General features: G+C 40.1%; 1 protein-coding gene across 1 annotated transcript in view; it reads left to right on the top strand.

Moving 5' to 3' along the window:
- The first annotated feature begins 1249 nt into the window (after nucleotides 1–1249).
- The window catches only part of LOC134203412 (rho GTPase-activating protein 100F), a 230238-nt gene continuing 211161 nt past the window's right edge, over nucleotides 1250–20326 (top strand). The window contains exons 1-2 of the mRNA XM_062678289.1: nucleotides 1250–1307; nucleotides 2594–3187. Coding sequence (XP_062534273.1) covers nucleotides 3095–3187 — 93 coding nt within the window. The 5' untranslated portion in view covers nucleotides 1250–1307; nucleotides 2594–3094. The remainder of the gene's footprint in view (nucleotides 1308–2593; nucleotides 3188–20326) is intronic.

Below are 20326 nucleotides of genomic sequence, written 5' to 3'. Positions count from 1 at the left end.
CCACGTCTTTAAGGATATTACGATCTTCAAATCTATAAATGTACTACGCTCGCTCCGCTCGGATGCCATATTGTTAAGAAAATTATTTTGAGCTTTTTAGTGGAATGTCTTCACTTGTCATAAGACGAGTGTGTACTATAAACTATACCATTTAATTCCACCACATGATTGTACCTTGACAGATACGTATTTCGACCTTAACTGTGAGGCCGTCTTCAGTGTCTCGTACTTGATTCGATTTGAAGAAAATGATAACAACTTACACTATTTATACTAGGCTAAGGTACTATCTAGGTATACTTTGCTTTGATGGGACTCGAACCAACGACCCTCAGTACGGGATCCTTCGTAGTTTAGTTGGCTCAAAGCACCAGTCTAGCGTACTGAGGTTCGTGGGTTCGAGTCCCATGGAAGGAAAGTAGTTACCTCCAAAATATTTTTAAATCATAATCATCCACATAATGTACATATTCACATCTGAGTTTTTAGAATATTGTAAGTAAATTAATGTCCAAGTCGGATGGCCCAATACCCGGAAAATAGGCAATTAATATTGATTGAACTAAATGAGCCCTTTTTCACAAAATTTTCTTCCCATAACAACCGTTGAAATGCAGAGGTATATTCAATACATTGTATCAGTGCGTCATCATTGATTATTGAATGTCTAGTTGTTTTGGAAAGTGCACATTGAGGTTGGCATGTAAATCCCATGCTTCAACCATTGATTACTTTTGCATCTTAATCATGTTCTTCATTTCATTTTCAATGTTTGACCAATGTTCTGAAAAAACACAATCACCTCCCGGGCGTTCGAGGGTTAATAAGCAAACGAAACGGATGCTTCCTTCCCTATGGTTGAGACACGGAGCTCAAAGCTGCAAATGCATGAGCAGCAGGGGACAGTATACTTTTTGCATTTCGGGGAGCTGGAGCAGAGTTTTTTTTCCTGTCGATTTGGAGTAGTTGAAAAATAGAAAGAATAATACATAGGTAGGTGCATGCAGCAGCTGCTCCGTGTGCGGAGAAGAGAAGAGATTATTTGACGTTGAGATCCTGAAGGATTCCAGCACAGGCGACGGTCCCAGCAGCAGTACAGAGTGAGATGAGCACGAGATAGTTCCAAATTTAGTGGGTGACACCGTTTTCACTTGGATCAGTTGCATAGTGTTTGAATGGGAAAATGGTAGTTTTAGTCTGCTACTGGATGTAAAGTGGATTCATTTCCAAGTGCCCATCAATAGTGGGGACCGTTTTCTGGATTTTGAAAAGAATAAAATACGCTAAGTGAGTGATATTCAGTGAAGGTCTGAAGATTGTGAACTTGGAAATTGAAATTCCTGGCTGATTGATTAGTGTCTCGACCCATTTTTCTGCGCTGAAATGATCTCAGAATGCCTTACCCGTAGTCAGGCAACCGTGTCGAAAAAAAGGATTTTGGAATTGAAATTTTCATTGGCATCGACGGCGGTATTGCAGTGAAACAGAAGACATCCTTCAAACATTCATTCAAAACAACAAAATCAGTTTTCGAGAATTTCATTTTCTTAGACTGGGAGCAAAAGTAATCTGAAAAAGTGAATATCGATCGCTTTTTCCCGTTCAGTCGTCGTGGGGGGAAAATCGCAGTGAAAAGCCGAAGGTGGACACGACAGACGAGCGTACACGACGAAGAACACGGCACAACGACAGTCGCAACCGGAGGTCGATGACGGAAGTCGCTGCTGGAAGCAGCGAGCGCCATCCCCCGTAGGGCGACAGTGTTGTTGCACACAAACACGTAAAGCCCACAACCATCGTAGTGTAATGAAAGCTTTCGGTCTTATCGCTCCGGTTGCAGTGCCCTAAATGTTCACGGTCGGTATGCGGGAGCACAGCGTGGAGGCTCGACTCGGTGGGCGGAAAAACAGTGTGACACACACATGTGTGTTTGAGTAGGCGCGTATACGGGTGGACATGCCGCAAAGAACAGTGTGGTGATTTTCGTAGCGAAACTCACCACTTTACGCACGGGTTGCTTCGCCGCATGTGTGTTTTTCACGGAGTAGATAGTGGGCGCTCGCTCTCTTTCGGTTTGCGGAGAACTGATTGTGCATTGGGAAAGCTTTTCCATTTACTAACACAATTTAAAAAGGGCTGAAAAATTCCTTCGTGTTGATAAGAGGACGCCTCAGTCACGTGGGAGCACGAGAGAGAACTGCAATAAAGGCGCGTAGGAAATTAGGGTCGCAATCAGGAACTGGTTAGAAGAATGCATTCGACGAGTGGAAAAATTGTGATGCATATAATTGGGAAAATTCTCGGAATTCCTTCTTGGTAACTGGGTCGCCCATGTGAAGTGAGATGAGCAGCATTGGGTTGTACAACGGCGAAAAGTGATGGTGAGTTGAGTTGTCGTATTAAGTCGGTCTGGCAGTTGGTTTTAGTGGCACTTTGTGATGCTAATGAATCTGTCAAGCTGTTCCAAGAATTTTCGGCACGGTTCAACGCTTCTTCATCTCCCATCTACTTTTCGCACTCAATGCGAATCGTCTGAAACTACTCCTGTGCGCAGTTGATATTTTACATACAGTTTGTCCATACTTTAATGAAGGTAATCAGCGAAACCATCAAAGATCGTAAAATGTAAACTTACCGGAAGTTCAAGCATTGCGTAACCGTGTGCGCGTTGAACCCTATAAGTGATTATAAAAATGAACCCAATCTTGAACGGAACAAACCTGCAAAAATGTACAATTTATTGTGTGACCCCTGACTGCCGTCAATGAGTCTTGCCTGTGCTAATCGAGACGAATCGGTGGTGCGCAAGGGGAGTAGCTGTTGCAGCAACGGCAGGTGTGGCCGTTATCAGCGGACAATCGCTGCACTTTGCAGAAGACGACAGCAGCGGCGCAATTCAGTAGCCATCAACAGAGTGGTGGAAGCGGGCGGAGGGCTGACGGAAGCGGCACTACCAACGATATCATAGCAGCAACACGGTGGCCATCGTCGTCAGTATTTGTCCACGCCATTATCCTCGCCGCCACCGCCAGCGCCAGCACGATCACTACCACCGGCAGCGTCGCTAGTGGTTTCCCGCGCCCGACGTAGACTAATGCAGTGGAGGAAGTTTGCACGGCTGAAAACGACTGCTACGACTGCTGGACATTCGCGTACGCGGAGAATGCTTTGCTGTGGCCGCAGAAAGGTAAGTTGGTTCTTTGATCAAAGCTTTTGTTTTTTAATTGAAAGAAGTGGAAAACCACGAGCAAACTCAGGCAAACTCCTACAAAAACGACGAATACTCAGAAGGCATCCACATTTTTTGCGAAGTTTCTAAAGGTGAGGAGGATCTAGCCGAGGGGTGAACTTGTGGTTTGCGGTTGATTCGCCGTAATAATAAGTAGAAGACGATGATTTTCTTTCCTACATAAAAATGCGGTTTTCAACTTATGACACATTCCGGCGTGGCGTTACAACGTTTTGACGTACTTTTAAAAGTTTTTTTAAAGATAGCTTGGATAACACATTAGTAAACATATCCATATTATTACATATTCTGAATCCTTATAAAATTTCCGATCCAATAAAGTGTCCATTGAAAGTGTGTGAAAAGTGATTTTCTGGGACGCAATTTACTGCGTGACGTTTCAAAGCGTGTGAATTCGTTACTTTGTATGTACCTTGACTTAGTCTGAACGTACCTAATGACTAAAAAATCATAACTTCCGCATTACTAAACCGATTATGACAATCAACCACTCAAAACAATCGGTCAGATATCTAGTTTCTGGAAATGGGATGATATTTTGGATTGACCACTTGGAAATATTCGGGGGTGTACTAAGGTAGGTTTTTTAACATCCGTGAGAACACTTGTTCATCACTTCTATTAGTCTTCGTGCGGCATGTCAAACATGATTTCATGATTTTGCAAAACGAGTTGATTGTTGAGACCATCCGGGAAGTTGGACATGCCCGGGAATGTTCCGGAAACCTGGTCCTCCGAGCAAAATGGTCGTTTTCGATCAGTTATAAACCCTAGCTAGCGACATGTCAAACTTCATGATTTTACAAAAGAGTATACCCCGTTAGACATAAATACGTTAGACATAATGGACGAATGACTTTTATCGGAATGTACCATTTCGGGGAATGCACCGTTTCGCGGAATATTGATTGACCGCTTAGTATTCCACAATTATTACCTGCGAGGTTTCTAAGCCAAGTTACCATTTTTTGCATTCGTATAGCACGAGATTAACACGTTGAAACTTTTCTATGAGCATGAGCATTATGACCGCACAATTCGTAGTTGCTACTCCCCGTGATCGACTAGAACTCGTGAAAGGTTGTATACTATTTCGCCGACAAACATTTCTCCGAAACGCATTTCGCGGAATGCACCTCTTTTCCGAAAGACATTTTTTTTATCTATTGCGTTTATTTGACAGGCTCAGGCGTGTATAACACTTAACGGAGCCGAGACTTTATGATATTTACAATCGATATCATCTTATTATCAACAGTTAGTAAGGGAAAAGGGTATAGACCAAGATACTCGTGGCGACTCAAGGTTAGATTGCGTAATTTCAGGACGGACCAGGTTGGGATTTAGGTTTGATGTATTACAGCTGCTCATCCGGGTATTTGACGTCATTAACGGTATGGCGTAGCGTCGGGCTGGAGTTGTGGTTCGTCAGGGAGCATCTTCCGGATGGCCATAGGTTCGTATTACACAGAACAATAAGACAAAAATCCGAAAGACATTTTGCGGAATGTACCTTTTCACCGAAAATCATTCCGCGGAATGCCATTTGGCCGAATTCAGTTAGAATAATTATCATTCAAATATTTACCGATTTCTGCTTAAGTGCATGCAATCCGGGCAATTTTTATTTGGATTTAATGCAAACCCGACCTGTTCCCGAGAATTTTTGCATTCTTAAACCCGTACTCGACGATTATTTAAGCCGGCACAAAAGTTTTCCCCGGAAAATTCAAACTAAATATGTGTAAAAATGTAAGTCCAAACAACGAACTAGCCTCACAATTAACAAAACTGAATAAAATAATTTTCAGTATTTTATTTCTTAAGCCCGTACCCGACCCGGACCCGATTTTTTTTATCTCACAAACCCGTACCCGAACCCGATATTGTACTAAGTTTTCAAACCCGAATCCGGCGATTTGGGTTGAAGGTTTCAAAACCTGAAACCCTACCATATGTTCTGCCCGGTATAATGCGAAAGGAGTTGCTAATGTCTTCTTTCAAAGAACGCGTCTTCCCGGTATAAGGCGAAGGGAGGGGTGACGCCTTCTTTAAATGCATGCATTTGCCCGGTATCAGGCGAAAGGTTTTTATAATGCATTCTTTAAAAGAACGCGTCTGTCCGGTATACGGCGAGGGGATGGGTAACGCATTCTTAAAATGGATGCATCTGCTCGGTATAAGGCGAAAGGAGTTGATAATGCCTTCTTTAAAAGAACGCGTCTGCCCGGTATACAGGGTGTTCAATAAGTTCGAATACAAATGTTTGATCATTGTGTTTGTAAGCCCAATGTACATATTCTGTATTAGTATTGGTGTCAGCGTTAGCGGTATATACAGTGTTGACCCGATTTTGTCACTCCCCGATTTTGTCTACGATTTTGTCTACCCCCGATTTTATCACGTTTTCGACCCGATTTTATCACGTCCCGATTTTGTCACGTTTTCGACCCGATTTTGTCACCCAAAAAAATTTGTCATTTTTTTTATTTTCGTAAATAATACCAAAAACAACATTGATTTTCATGAAATAACTTTCACCGCCTGTAGTTTATTACGAACGACTTCTGAGTACCTGGGAAATATTCTGTAAGCAATTTCGACAAAAAATAATGGGCACCGTTCACGCATTTTGCCTTTCCTAGACATAAAATGATTCATATTTGTGGAATGAATTAAAAAAAATGAAAATATATTTTTTCCAATTTTGTCACATACCCTGTTTTATCACCCCAAAAATCACCAGGGGGTGATAAAATCGGGATATTACTGTATACGCTATCGGATGTGTGTGGTGTTGACATTCTGTCACTTGTTGTTTGTTTATTACGCGCGTTGAAAATAGATTGGGGCATCATAAATCAAAATCATTGCGGCGTACTACAAAACTGAGGTTTTGAGGACGATTGATGCCCCCCGTGACCCGGTGATAAGACGGAGATGAGCCCTATGTGTTCCAATAGGACGATAACCCTTTATACACGGAAATTGCGATTTTAGCCTAATATGGGGACAATTTCATCGACTTTTTGGACAAAACAATGCGACCTCCCAGCTTCCCGGATTTGAACCCCCTTAACTTTTTTGTTTGGTCCTTTATTATATTAAAGCTGTACGTAATTCTCAAAATCTGGAACGAAATGCCCATGCAGACTGTGCGTGCCACTTGCGATGGGTTTTAGAAACGTTTGAAGCTCGTAAGGAAGTACAAAATAGAGGTCATTCCAAAAGAAATGTTACAAACGTTCCTTATAAACTATACAATGAAATGCAACCGGGAAAAGAAATAATTTAACCTCAATTTATAAACATTTTTTGAAAGTGTATTCGAACTTATTGAACACCCTGTAAGGCGAAGGGAGGGGTAATGCTTTCTATAAATGAATGCATCTGTCCGGTATAAGGCGAAAGGAGTTGATAATGCCTTCTTTGAAAGAACGCGTCTGCCCGGTATAAGGCGAAGGGAGGGGTTACGCCTTCTTTATATGGATGCATCTGTCCGGTATAAGGCGAAAGGAGTTGATAATGCCTTCTTTAAAAGAACGCGTCTGTCCGGTATAAGACGAAGGGATGGGTAATGCCTTCTTTAAATGAATGCATCTGCCCGGTATAAGGCGAAAGGAGTTGATAATGTCCTCTTTAAAAGAATGCGTCTGCCCGGTATAAGGCGAAGGGTAGAGTAACGCCTTTTTTAAATGGATGCTTCTGCCTGGTATAAGGCGAAGGGCGTTGATAATGCCTTCTTTAAAAGAACGCGTCTTCCCGCTATAAGGCGAAGGCAGGAGTAAATGGACGCATCTGCCCGGTATAAGTCGAATAGATTTGATAATGCATTCTTTAAATGGATGTTTCTAGGGGCCCTCCTTAGCCGTGCGGTAAGATGCGCGGCTACAAAACAAGACCATGCTGAGGGTGGCTAGGTTCGATTTCCGATGCCTAGACAATTTTCAAGTACCATCGTGTTAACCTCATGTTATACGAATGCAGAAATGGTAAGATGGCTTAGAAACCTCGCAGTTAATAAGCTGCGAGGCGGTAATGTCCCAGTAGGGGATGTAATGCCAATGAAGATGAAGAAGAAGAAGAAATGGATGTTTCTGCCCGGTATAAGGGGCAATGAAATTTTGAAACCTACCTCTACATATTCTGGGAGGCCTTCCTTAGCGGGAAGATGCGAGGCTGCCAAGCAAGACTATGCTGAATAAGGCTGAGTTTAACTTCTGAGCCGGTCTAGGAAATTTATAAAAAAAAAAATTGGCTTTTTAGGTTTAAAAGTTACAACGTGTTAATCTCGTGTTAAACGAATGTAAAAAATGGTAACATGGCTTAGAAACCTCGCAGGTAATAATTCTGGAAATGCTGAATTATTATTAATATTCCGCGAAAAGGTGCATTCCGCGAAATGGTACATTCCGCCAAAAGTCATTCGGCGAAAAGGTACAAAAACGCCAAATGTCGTACCGCGAAAAGTTACAAACCGCCAAATGTTGTTCAACCGCGAAAAGGAATTCCGCGAAATAGTTTTCGGTGAAATGTTATACAATCCTCGCGAAATTGTACAGAGAACACAATAAATGGGGCTTGGGACTAGCTACCCATTCTCAATGTACACGTTTCGGGAGCTCAAATATCTAAAGACAATAACGGCGCCGACCACGTACTCGTTGCTACTAGAGACCGAGTATACCTCTGCATCTCCACGATTGTTTTGGGATAAGATATCGTTTTAGTTACAAAGGATAACTTATCTAGATTCACTTCGTTAAGTGATCCGATCTATGGGATGGGAAATAACACTCTCGCTGTCTGAAACTTTCACTTTATGATTTATTCACTCACCCGCGCAAAGCAGAACAAAATTACGACGACCGGCCGATCGTTTTGCCTTCCGCACAAAGCAAAACTAAATTTCGACGACCGTTCGATCCGCTTACTGGAGAAACACGACTGGACTAGGAACAAATTTTCACTTTCTGATTTATTTACTTACCCGCACAAAGTCTTAACACGTTGAAACTTTTATAGGGGGAATGACGGCTTTGACTGGTTTTGTTCTATTATTGTCAGGGGTTTTTTTATGACTGATTATGCTCAAATTTGGCATAAACATTCTTTGCATATCAAAGAATATTGTGGCCAAATTTCATAAAATTTGGTCGACAAAAACCCCCCTGACAATAATAGAACAAAACCTGCGAAAGCTGTCTTTTCCCTACCTAAAAAAGTCTAAACAAATTTTTTTGGATTAATTTCCCATACCGGGCCAGAAATTAAACCCAGCCTCCTTCAGCATAGTCTTGCTTGGCAGCCACGCATCTTCTCGCACAGCTAAGGAAGGCCTCCCAGAATATGTAGAAGTAGTAGTAGTAGAAGTAGTTTCAATTGCCCTATCTTATTCTTTTTATTAACTTTACATTCCCCACTGGGACATTGCCTCCTTGCTGCTTAGTGTTCATTTAGTACTTCCACAGTTATTAACCACAAGGTTTCTTTCAAGTTGCAGATTTGTTCTTTTGAAGAAGGTTTTATCAACTCCTTTCGCCTTATACCGGGTAGACGCATCCATTCGAAGAAGTCATTATAAACTCCTTTCGTCTTATACCGGGCAGATGCTACCATTTAAAGAAGGCGTCGCACCTCCCTTCGCCGTATACCGGGCAGACGCGTTCTTTTAACCCTCAAACTGCCGGGAAGAATCTTGACAACTTAAAACAGCTCGTTCTCGGTCAATTTTTAACTAAATTGCAAGCGGTTTCAACTGTGATCAAGGGGAATAGCAGTTCCAGCATGTAGATGGGTAAAATGGCTAGGATGACCCTCCCTCTTTAAGAGGGGAGTTTTGAAGTGTGGCATAAGTCATTTTTGAGCAAATGTTTAGCATTTTGAAACTTTTAACGTCATAACAGGTATTTTAGTATAAATAAATAATGGTCAATGTGAATGGTTGACAACAATGGCCAAATACACAAAAATTGACCTCCGGATCACCTCCTAATAGGTTCCGGAAACCCGGAATATCCGGTATAAAAGGCCAGCATAGAATCACCGAACATGTCGGTCTTCCGACACCTCAAACTTCTCAGAATCTTATAGGTAACTTAGAAAACGCCATAGCTTCTTGGTAGGGTAAAACTGGCCATTTGATGGCCACGGAACAGGTTCCGGAAACGCGGAATTTCCGGTAAAAAAGTGCCAACATAAAACTATAAAACAAATTAGGCTTCTGACACCTCAAACTTCTCAGAATCTCATAAGTAATATAGAAAACGTCATAGTTTTTCAGTAGGGTAGAACTGGCCATGCAATGGCCACGGAACAGGTTCCGAAACCCGGAATTTGCGGTAAAAAAGGCCAACATAAAACTGCAAATCAAATTAGGCTTCCGACACCTCAAACTTCTCAGAATCTCATGAGTTATTCAGAAAACGCCTTAGTTTCTTGGTAGGGTAAAACTGGCCATGCGATGGCCACGGAACAGGTTCCGGAAACCCGAAATTTCTGGTACAAAAGGCAAACATAAAACTACATAACAAACTTGGCTTACGACACCTCAATCCTCTTAGAATCTCATGAGTTATCCAGAAAACACCTTAGTTTCTTGGTAGGGTAAAACTGGCGGTGCAATGACCATGGAACAGGTTCCGAAAACCCGGAATTTCCGGTAAAAAATGGCCCACATGAAACTACAAAACAAATTAGGCTTCCGACACCTCAAACTTCTTAGCCTCTCATATGTAAATAACAAAACGCCATAGTTTTTCAGTAGGGTAGAACTGGCCATGCGATGGCCACGCACAGGTTCCGGAAACCCGGAATTTCCGGTACACAAGGCCAACATAAAACTACATAACAAATTAGGCTTCAGACACTTCAAACTTCTCAGAATCTCATGAGTAATCTGGAAAACGCCTTAGTTTCTTGGTAGGGTAAAACTGGCCGTGCGATGGCCATGGAACAGGTTCCGGAAACCCGGAATTTCCGGTAAAAAATGGCCCACATAAAACTTCAAAACAAATTAGGCTTCTGACACCTCAAACTTCTCAGAATCTCATGAGTGATCTAGAAAACGCCTTAGTTTTTTGTTAGAATAAAACTGGCCGTGTGGTGGCCAGGTTCCGGAAACCTGGAATTTTCTGTAAAAATGGCCAACCTAAAAGTACAAAACCTATTAGGTTTCCGACGCCTCAAACTTCTCAGAATCTCATGAGTAATTTAGAAAAGCCTTAGTTTCTTGATAGGTAAAACTGGCCATGCGATGGCCACGGAACAAGTTCTGAAACTCGGAAATTCCTATTCAAAAGGCAGCATAGAATCACGGAATTTATCGGTCTTCCGACACCTCAATCTTCTCAGAATCTCATTAGTAATCCAGATAACGCCATAGTTTTTTGGTAGGGTAAAGCTGGGCATGTGATGATCACGAAACAGGTTCTGGGAGCCGGAATTCACGGTACAAAAGGCCAACATAGAACTATAAAACAGGTCCAAATCCTTATCTTACCTTACACCTTACTTATCCGGTACTAAAGACCAACGTAGAACTACAAAATAAATCAATCTTCAAACATTTTATGTTCGGATGTACCACTTTGACCAGCTATTAGATCTATCGCAGCATTCCCCGTATTCTTAATGTATAGGTGTATCTCCAATTACTCCAATACTATTTATAAGCAATGCAGTATCGGTTTCGATATAGTTCTTGTTTTCTTTCTCTCAAGAGGATCATGATAGCCTATTTGGACCCTTTACAGAGAGCAATCTCATTGAATAAGAACTGAATGTGCACCCCTTATCAATAAGAATTCAATCCTTTCTTGAAAATACAGAACAGTAATACTGTTATTCTACCAAGTATCGGAGCCCTAGCCACCTCTTCGTCTTGCTTCTACAATATCACCAGTAGAACACCACACCTGGGATTTAGCTTTATGTACTAAACCATTTCCAACTAAAACATTTGTCCTGAAATGAGAATTTCCTTCATCTGCAGCGAAAAGTTAAGCTAGTTATACTTCAAATACTGTTTTTGGAGCGTAATCCTTAACTAAAACAACTTATAGCCCTAGCTCGAAAAATGGATTTAGCTAGGGCTCGGTTTGGTAGATCTTACTTCGTAAGGCACTAAGTAACAGTGATCTTTTCTACATTACAGGAAGAAGCCTACATAGAACTACAAAATAAGTCTATCGAACCCTTCAAATGGCCACGGAACCGGTTCCAGAAATCCAGGATTTCCAGTGAAAAAGACCTACATAGAACATCTGTATAAATCAGTCTTCTGACACCTTGAACTTCTAAGAATTTAACGAGTTATCCAGAAAACGCCAAATTGCTCTTTTACTAGCAATTTTATAGCCAGAACAAGATTCGGATCCCTGGAAAGCCCATTTCGATAGCCCGTGGTCTTTTGTACCGGATATTTTGGGCTTCCGAAACCTATCATGAAACTATGGCGTTTTAAAAATTACTTATGAGATTCTGAGAAGTTTAAAGTGCCGGAAGACCGCTTAATTTTCTGGTTCTATGATGGCTTTTTGTACTGCTTGTTACGGGCTTCTGGAATCTATTCCGTTGTCATCACTTGGCCAGTTTTACTCTACCAAGGAACTAAGACATTTTCTGGATTACTTAAGATGTTCTGAGAAGTTTGAGGTGTCAGAAGACTTATTTGTATTGTAGTTTTATGTTGACCTTTTTTACCGATGATTCCGGGTTTCCGAAACATTTTCCATGGTCATCCCATGGCCAGTTCTACCCTAACAAAAAACTATGCTAAAACTATGGCATTTTCTTAGTTACTCATGAGATTTTGAGAAGATTAAGGTATCGGAAGACTGATTTGTTTTGTAGTTCAACGTTAGCCTTTTGTACCGGGAATTTCGGGTTTCCGGAACCTATACCGTGGCCCTATTAAGAAACTAAGACGTTTTCTAGATTACTCATAAGAATCTGAGAAATTTGAGGTGTCGGAAGCCTGATTTGTTTTGTATTGTTTTTTTTTTGTACCGAAATTTCGGGTTTCTGGAACCTGTTCCACGGCCATCAAATGGCCAGTTTTACCCTACCAAGAAACTATGGCGTTATCTGGATTACTAATGAGATTCTGAGAAGATTGAGGTGTTGGAAGACCGATATATTCCGTGATGTTGGCCTTTTATACCGGATATTTCGGGTTTCCGGAACCTGTTGGGTGATCATCCGGAGGTCAATTTATAACTATTTGGCTATTGCTGTTGACCATTCACATTGACCATTAATAACTTATACTAAAACATCCGTTATGATGATGATTTCAGAATACTAAACATTTGCTCTAAAACTGACAATTCAAAACTCCCCCTCTAAAAGAGAGGCATTTTACCCATCTACTTTCTGGAACTACTATTCCACTTGACCACAATTGCAACCGCTTGCATTTTAGTAGAAAATTGACCGAGAACGAGCCATTTCAAATTGTCAAGATTCGTCCCGGCAGATTGAGGGTAAAAAGAAACCTTGTGAAAAAATATTTTACCTAATTGTCAATTCATTCATCTAATCCGAGCACCAGCATTTTTAGCATTTTTGGTTCATTGGGGCCCTCTTTAGCGGTGCGGCAAGATGCACGGCTACAAAGCAAGACCATGCTGAGGGTGGCTGGGCTCGATTCCCGGTGCCGGTCTAGACAATTTTCGGATTGGAAATTGTCTCGACTTCCCTGAGCATAAAATTATCATCGTGTTAGCCTCATGATAAACGAAGAAGAAGAAGAAAGAAGGTTCATTTATAATTTGGCGTCAGTAGTAAGAACTTCAATTTGAGGGAATAATCAGTCAAGCGATAAGTCAATTAAAAAAAAGTCAGCCAGTTTCAAATATAACGAAATTTTAATTCAGGTGTCAGCCTAATCTATTTTGTAGTTTTATGTTTGCCATTTTTACCGGAAATTCTGGATTTCGAAACCTGTTCCATGGCCATCGCACGGCCAGTTTTACCCTACCAAAAACTAAGGCGTTTTCTAGATTACTCATGAGATTTTGAGAGGGTAGTTTTATGTCGGCCTTTTGTTCTGAAAATTCCGCTTTTCCGGAACCTGTTCCGTGGCCATTGCATGGCCAGTTCTACCCTACTGTAACACTATGACGTTTTCTAAGTTACTTATGAGATTCTGAAAAGTTTGAGGTGTCGGAAGCCTAATTTGTTTTGTAGTTTTTTTGTTGATCATTTTTTACCGGAAATTTCGGGTTTTCGGAATCTGTTCCGTGGCCATTGCTGGCCAGTTCTACCCTACTGAAAAACTATGACGTTTTCTAAGTTGCTTATGCGATTCTGAGAAGTTTGAGGTGTCGGAATCCTAATTTGTTTTGTAGTTTCATGTTGGCCATTTTTTACCGGAAATTTCGGGTTTCCGGAACCTGTTCCGTGGCCATCGCATGGCCAGTTTTACCCTACCAAGAAACTAAGGCATTTTCTAAATTACTCATGAGATTCTGAGAAATTTGAGGTATTGGAAGCCTAGTTTGTTATGTAGTTTTATCTTGGCCTTTTGTACCGGAAATTCCGGGTTTCCGGAACCTGTTCCGTGGCCATTGCATGGCCAGTTCTACCCTACTGAAAAACTATGACGTTTTCTAAGTTACTCATGAGATTCTGAGAAGTTTGAGGTGTCGAAAGGCTAATTTGTTTTGTAGTTTTATGTTGGCCATTTTTTACCGGAAATTCCGGGTTTCCGGAACCTGTTCCGTGGCCATAAAATGGCCAGTTTACCCTACCAAGAAACTATGGCGTTTTCTAAGTTACCCATGAGATTCTGAGAAGTTTGAGGTGTCGGAAGACCGATATATTCGGTGATTCTATGCTGGCCTTTTATACCGGATATTCCGGGTTTCCGGAACCTATTAGGAGGTGATCCGGAGGTCAATTTTGTGTATTTGGCCATTGTTGTCAATCATTCACATTGACCATTAATTATTCATACTAAAACACCTGTTACGACGTTAAATTTTTCAAAAACCTAAACATTTGCTCAAAAAATGACTTATGCCACACTTCAAAACTCCCCCTCTAAAAGAGGGAGGGTCATCCTAACCATTTTACCCATCTACATGCTGGAACTACTATTCCCCTTGATCACAGTTGAAACCGCTTGCAATTTAGTTAAAAATTCACCGAGAACGAGCTGTTTTAAGTTGTCAAGATTCGTCCCGGCAGTTTGAGGGTTAAGGAAGGCATTATCAACTCCTTTCACCTTATACCGGGCAGACTAGACAGAAACTCAGTTTAGAAACTCGAAAAACGACGGGTTCGGGTTTGTAAAATTAGTACAATATCGGGTTAGGGTCGGGTACGGGTTTGTGAGATAAAAAAAATCGATCTGGGTCGGGTACGGGTTTCGGGTTTGATAAAAAAAAAATCACAATAAGAAGTGAAAAACTGAAGTTATTTCAAAATCCACAGAAATAAAGAAATAAAAAGAGAAAAAACAATCCAAAAGAATTTAGTCCGGATTGCATGTAATTAAGCAGAAATCGGTAAATATTTCAATGATAATTATTGTAAGTGAATTCCGCCAAATGGCATTCCGCGGAATGATTTTCGGTGAAAAGGTACATTCCGCGAAATGTCGTACCACGATAAAAAATTCTGCGAAATGTTTTTCGGCGAAATAGTATACAATCTAATGGAATATAGCCATAATGTACGTTAGGCATAAAATAATCTAAAAAACAGCCCGTGACATAACGAAGGCAGAATTATGCCTATCGTCCATTATGCGTCTTTTTTTAACTAATTTTATTTGCTAATTAGGCCGATACAAATATTATATTTAACGTCCGACAGCTCTTGGAGTGTGGGGGGGGGGGGAGGTGGTTGAATGAAAAAATAACAAGAAAACGAAAAAAAAGTCCAAAATGCAATTATTCTATGGGAAATTTTAAATGTCAGTGGAAAATGATAGCAAAGAATGCTTAGAAAAAGTAAAGATTATGAATTTTTGTAAAATATGTATCCAGGTAATGAATTTAGCACAAACTTTATATAATTAAAAAAATACTGGGACTTATTTTTGTAGAAATAACAAATAAAATAATAAAAACTGTTGAATCCATAACACCACAATTTTCCATAATCCATAACACCAAATTACTGCTAGAATTATAAGCTTTTGTTTAAGTCAAGTATGAAACTTAAACTGGTTGAATCAATAGGAGCAATGGTCAGATGTACTTCTGAAATCACAGATGTGTTGTTTCAACATGGCTGTTTCATGACGTTCTTGCATAGGCTCGGAATTACAGACTTTCCGGACTATACCCAAGTAACCATTTCCATGCTTGTTGGATTTATTTAATTCTTATAGGGGATTTATGACAGAAGTCACCATAGCTAGTTGCTCAGTTTTATTGACGATCTTATTGCTATCAATAAACCTCTAATAAATTCGCTGAAAAAGATTTAAACGTCAAAAGCTGATTGATCTTATGAGTAGATTTTGACACCCTGATGGTAAATCAGGTAAGTCAGAAGTAAAAATGTTATACAATATGGGCCCCGGTATGCTGCCTTGGGGAACACCAGCTCTAACAGGTAATCTATCAGATTTCGAATTCTGATGGCTTACCTGCAGTGAGCGATCTGATAAATAATTTTGGATCAGTTTAATATTATGTACAGAGGAAAATTAAAATTAATCAATTTTACAATCAAACCTTCATGCCAAATACTGTCAAATGTTTTCTTTATATCAAGAAGTGCAACTCCAGTCAAATATCCTTCAGATTTGTTGAGCCGAATTAAATTCGTAATCGTAACTCTTAATAACTGATGAGTGAAACATGGCGAAAACGATTTTTTTAAGAATGAAATATGCGTATTAATTAATGCAAAAACATGCAAAATGTAAGAAAACATGAGATCTTTTTTGACCTTCTAATGAAAATTTTTCATTACATTTTATGATGCACGAGAAAGGCATCTTCGCCGCTAGAAGGATTAATCTGGGTTTATTAAATCTAGCAAATCTCGCAAAGTAACTTTCAACGCGAGATCGGGAGTTCTTTAGCATTGACTTCGCCGCACATTATTAAGGCGTATCAATAGCTGAAGATCGTCTTCCTTAACCTGATATAGAAAGAACTGACAGGCTTACGTATGTATAAATAACAATTAATAATAAAAAAGGCCGATACAAATATTACATTTATTTTTTTTACATTTAAAACATTATGCATCACTATTTTTATCTTATATATCTAATATTTCATTTATAGACCATAAATTTGTTCTCAAGAGTATTTGAAAATACGAGCATATATCTCTATCGGCATGCATATTCTCTATCCTATAAGGTCACGAATATATATGGGACTCTTGCTTACAGATTGGGTCAATTGACCATGCTGACGCTGAATTTGTCGTCGTTTGTGTTGTTGCATCAGCAATTTCCGTTGGTAGCTGTTCGAGGTTGTTGTCATTTGAAATTTGTTTTTTTTTACAATGTTATTAAAACTCATATGTGAATATGTACGTTATGTGGAAGATATTGATTTGGAAAATGTATTGGAGGTAACCAAAAATGTATTGCTACAAAGCAAGACCATGCTGAGGGTGGCTGGGTTCGATTCCCGGTGCCGGTCTAGACAATTTTCGGATTGGAAATTGTCTCGACTTCCCTGGGCATAAAAGTATCATCGTGTTAGCCTCATGATATACGAATGCAACTTGGTAACTTGGCTTAGAAACCTCGCAGTTAATAACTGTGGAAGTGCTTGATGAACACTAAGCTGCGAGGCGGCTCTGTCCCAGTGTGGGGATGTAATGCCAATAAGAAGAAGAAGAAGATTGGAGGTAACCACTTTCCCTTCGATGGGACTCGAACCCATGACCCTACAGTACGCTAGACTGGTGCTTTAACCAACTAAGCTACGAAGGACCTCCGTCGGTCTTTGCAACCAACCTTGTTTGTTTTGCCGGTATGGATTTATAGTCTGAGTTTATAGTCGCCCGTCCTGAAGTTGATGAATTTGGGGATCGAGAGGTGAGAACCATACTGTCACGCTTTACATTATCATGGAACAGACTAATGAATTTCAAGAGTTCCTCCATTTGATACTGATTGACCACAGAAAAGCCTTCGATCGTATGAATCACGAAAAACTGTGGGGCGTCCCAAGAAGAAAGGGAGGTCCACACAAAATCCAGATTCCTGCACAATGGAATTGCTAGAGTGAGGCCAGAAGATTAAACGCAAACGCAACAGCGCTCTACCATCTAGACTTAACCGAAAGACCTGGTCGTACGCTCCCATTCATCACCGTCAACAAGACCAAATCGTTGGATGTGAACAACCTCAACTCCACGGCCAGCCAACGTCGGGTAGCGGACCAAGATCAATATAGAACATGGAGATCCAATCGGTCCAGACAATGCACTAAACCTCGAATACTCAACTCTACGTTTTACAGCCCGGGCCTGGTGGCCTCATAACAGGATCCCAAATGCTGAGCCCCATCGACGTTGCCATCGAAATCCGATATCAAGAGCAACTTCACAGTGTGATGTAGGCCAGCCACACGTCACGTAAGAGCGGAGACGAAATTTTTTTTTTGATGATGATGGTCCCGCCACATACCCCTACAAAGGTTTGAGCTGGACGAGTTATCTTTAAGATAATTAAATAAGATCAATGTAATCGGTTTTGCAAACAAACGATCCGATTGTATATACAGATATAAAATCCAAAATAAAATTCTATACTGTGCAGCAAAAATAAATTGGTAAAATGGACTAAAGAACTACACCTAGAATTTTTGTAATCAACAGTAGTGATACATGGAGCTCATCAAAAGCTAAACTTGTGAAACCTCTCGCACAGATTTCAAAAGCTCCGCCAAACATCGCGTTCTTTTCACAAACCAATATCGCAATCTAAAACTCACATGTATCTGAACATGGATCATTAGGTTCGACAACCAAAAATCAAAACTTGTGTAATCGCTCCGTCGATAACAAAAGTTTCGGAACAACCGCGAGTACAAAATAATCTACCTGAAGGCTTACTACTAATTCAAGAGCATGATTCAACAGTTCGAAATATGCAAGTTTTTAAAGGTGGTAGGTCATTTGGCATAAAGTCGTTTGGCATAACGCCGTTTGGCATAAAGGTCGTTTGGCATAATGTCGTTTGGCATAACGGCCGTTTGGCATAATGGTCATTTGGCATAATAGTTGTGTAATCATCAATTTCGAAACTTATGCATAATCTGTTCAATTATTTATAATGATAATTATAAAAGAGATCAGAAAAATATATATAGCTCTTTTAGTGGAATGTATTCAACCGTCTAAGACGAATTAAGTACTTACTTACTAAGTACTTAATTCGTCTTAGACGGTTATAAAAGAGATGTTCTAAATTGATTTTTCCGACTCAAAGTTCAGATTTTATCAAATCACTGCTTGAAGGTACTTTATTTAGACTTTTTATTATCTGTCTATTTCACTTAAAATCTTTTTACCTCTGGGTCGGCAGCAAGATCATCGTTGACTAAATCAAACTACAATATACGGAAAGTCAAATAACAAAATTGTAAGTGCAATAAAAAGCAAATGAAGTTATTTCTGCATGGCATAAATTCATCTCTTCAAAAGCATACTTTGTCGTTCATAAGTCGAAAAAGTAAAAGCTTCTTTTTTTCAAGTAATGCATTTTTTATGCATAACACAAGGGAGAATATGTATGGTTTCTATTCTCAATGTATGCAATATCCAGTTCTAGGAAAGGGAAGATATAGCTCCTTCCTTCAGAGGATGCATTTTCTTGGCGAAGGCAAAGGGAGATTTTATTCATTTGTCCAATTAAGGCATTTGCTCGTTTTAAGAAAAGAGGGATATGATCCCTTCTTTCAAAGGATGCATCTTCCCGACAGTTACATCAAAGAAGATATGGTTCCATTTTTTAAAGGATACATTTGCCCGGTAGATGGCGAAATACGATATGCTTCCTTCTTCCAAGTCCGGGCATTTGCTCGGTTTAATGCGGGGGAAGATATGATCGTTTCTTTCAGCGGATGGCAGAAGGTCCAGAGAAGGTAAAAGATGATATGGTTTTTCTTTCAATTCAAGCATTTACTCGGTTAGAGGCAAGGGAAGATGAGAATCCGTCACTCAGAGGATGCATTTGCTCGGCAAAAGGTAAAGGACGACATAAATCCTTTATTCAAGGCGTTTGCTCGGTTTAGGGGAAGGAATATATGGTCACTTCATTCAGAAAATGCATTCGCCTGGAAGAGGTCCAGAGAGGAAATGGTGGCCCCACCCCTGTACCCCGAATGTCATTACCTCGGATGGGACAGTACCCCGAGATCCATAACCCTGAGATCGATTACCCCGAGATCCATTACCCCGAAAGTCCATTCGCTCGAATACATTTCGAATCTGTAGTTTTCTACTATTACTATTTTTAACACCCACAGATACCGATGAATCGTAAAATGACAATCTTTGAAAATAATTTGTTTAGAATAAAAGTATATACTACTTAGAGTTACTCAGATAAACGCAATAAAGCTTATGTTTAATAAACATTTTTCACTTAAATTATCATTCTACGCCATTATTATCTGGAAAAGTTCTATTCTACGAAATGGTGTAAGTGAAGAGATAACACCTTCTTTCTATTAACATAGGTGTACAGTGGAAAAAATACCTTCTTTAAATGAACGGTAACGGTTTATGGCAAACATAGGAGGTAATGCCTTCTGAAAATGAACGCATTTACCCAGTAAAAGGCAACATAGGAGATAATGCCTTCTTTAGATGAATGCATTTGTTCAATACAAGGCAGACAGAGGAGGTAATGCCTTTTTCAAATGAACGCATATGCCCGGTTTAAGGCAAACGGAGATGATAATGCCTTCTTTTAATGAACGCATTTGTCCAATATAAGGCAAACAGAGGATAATGGTTCAAACAGTTCGAGTTCGATGAGACGAATCGCGAGTCCAACACGGTGAACCTTGTAAAAGGTAAGGATATAAGTAAGGATCCACGATAAAAATTATCGTAAAAATTGTGTAATTTACTCAACTGGAG

Source organism: Armigeres subalbatus, chromosome 1 (genome assembly GCF_024139115.2).
Source record: "Armigeres subalbatus isolate Guangzhou_Male chromosome 1, GZ_Asu_2, whole genome shotgun sequence".
Taxonomy (NCBI): domain Eukaryota; kingdom Metazoa; phylum Arthropoda; class Insecta; order Diptera; family Culicidae; genus Armigeres; species Armigeres subalbatus.
This window is presented reverse-complemented; position numbering and strand designations above follow the sequence as displayed.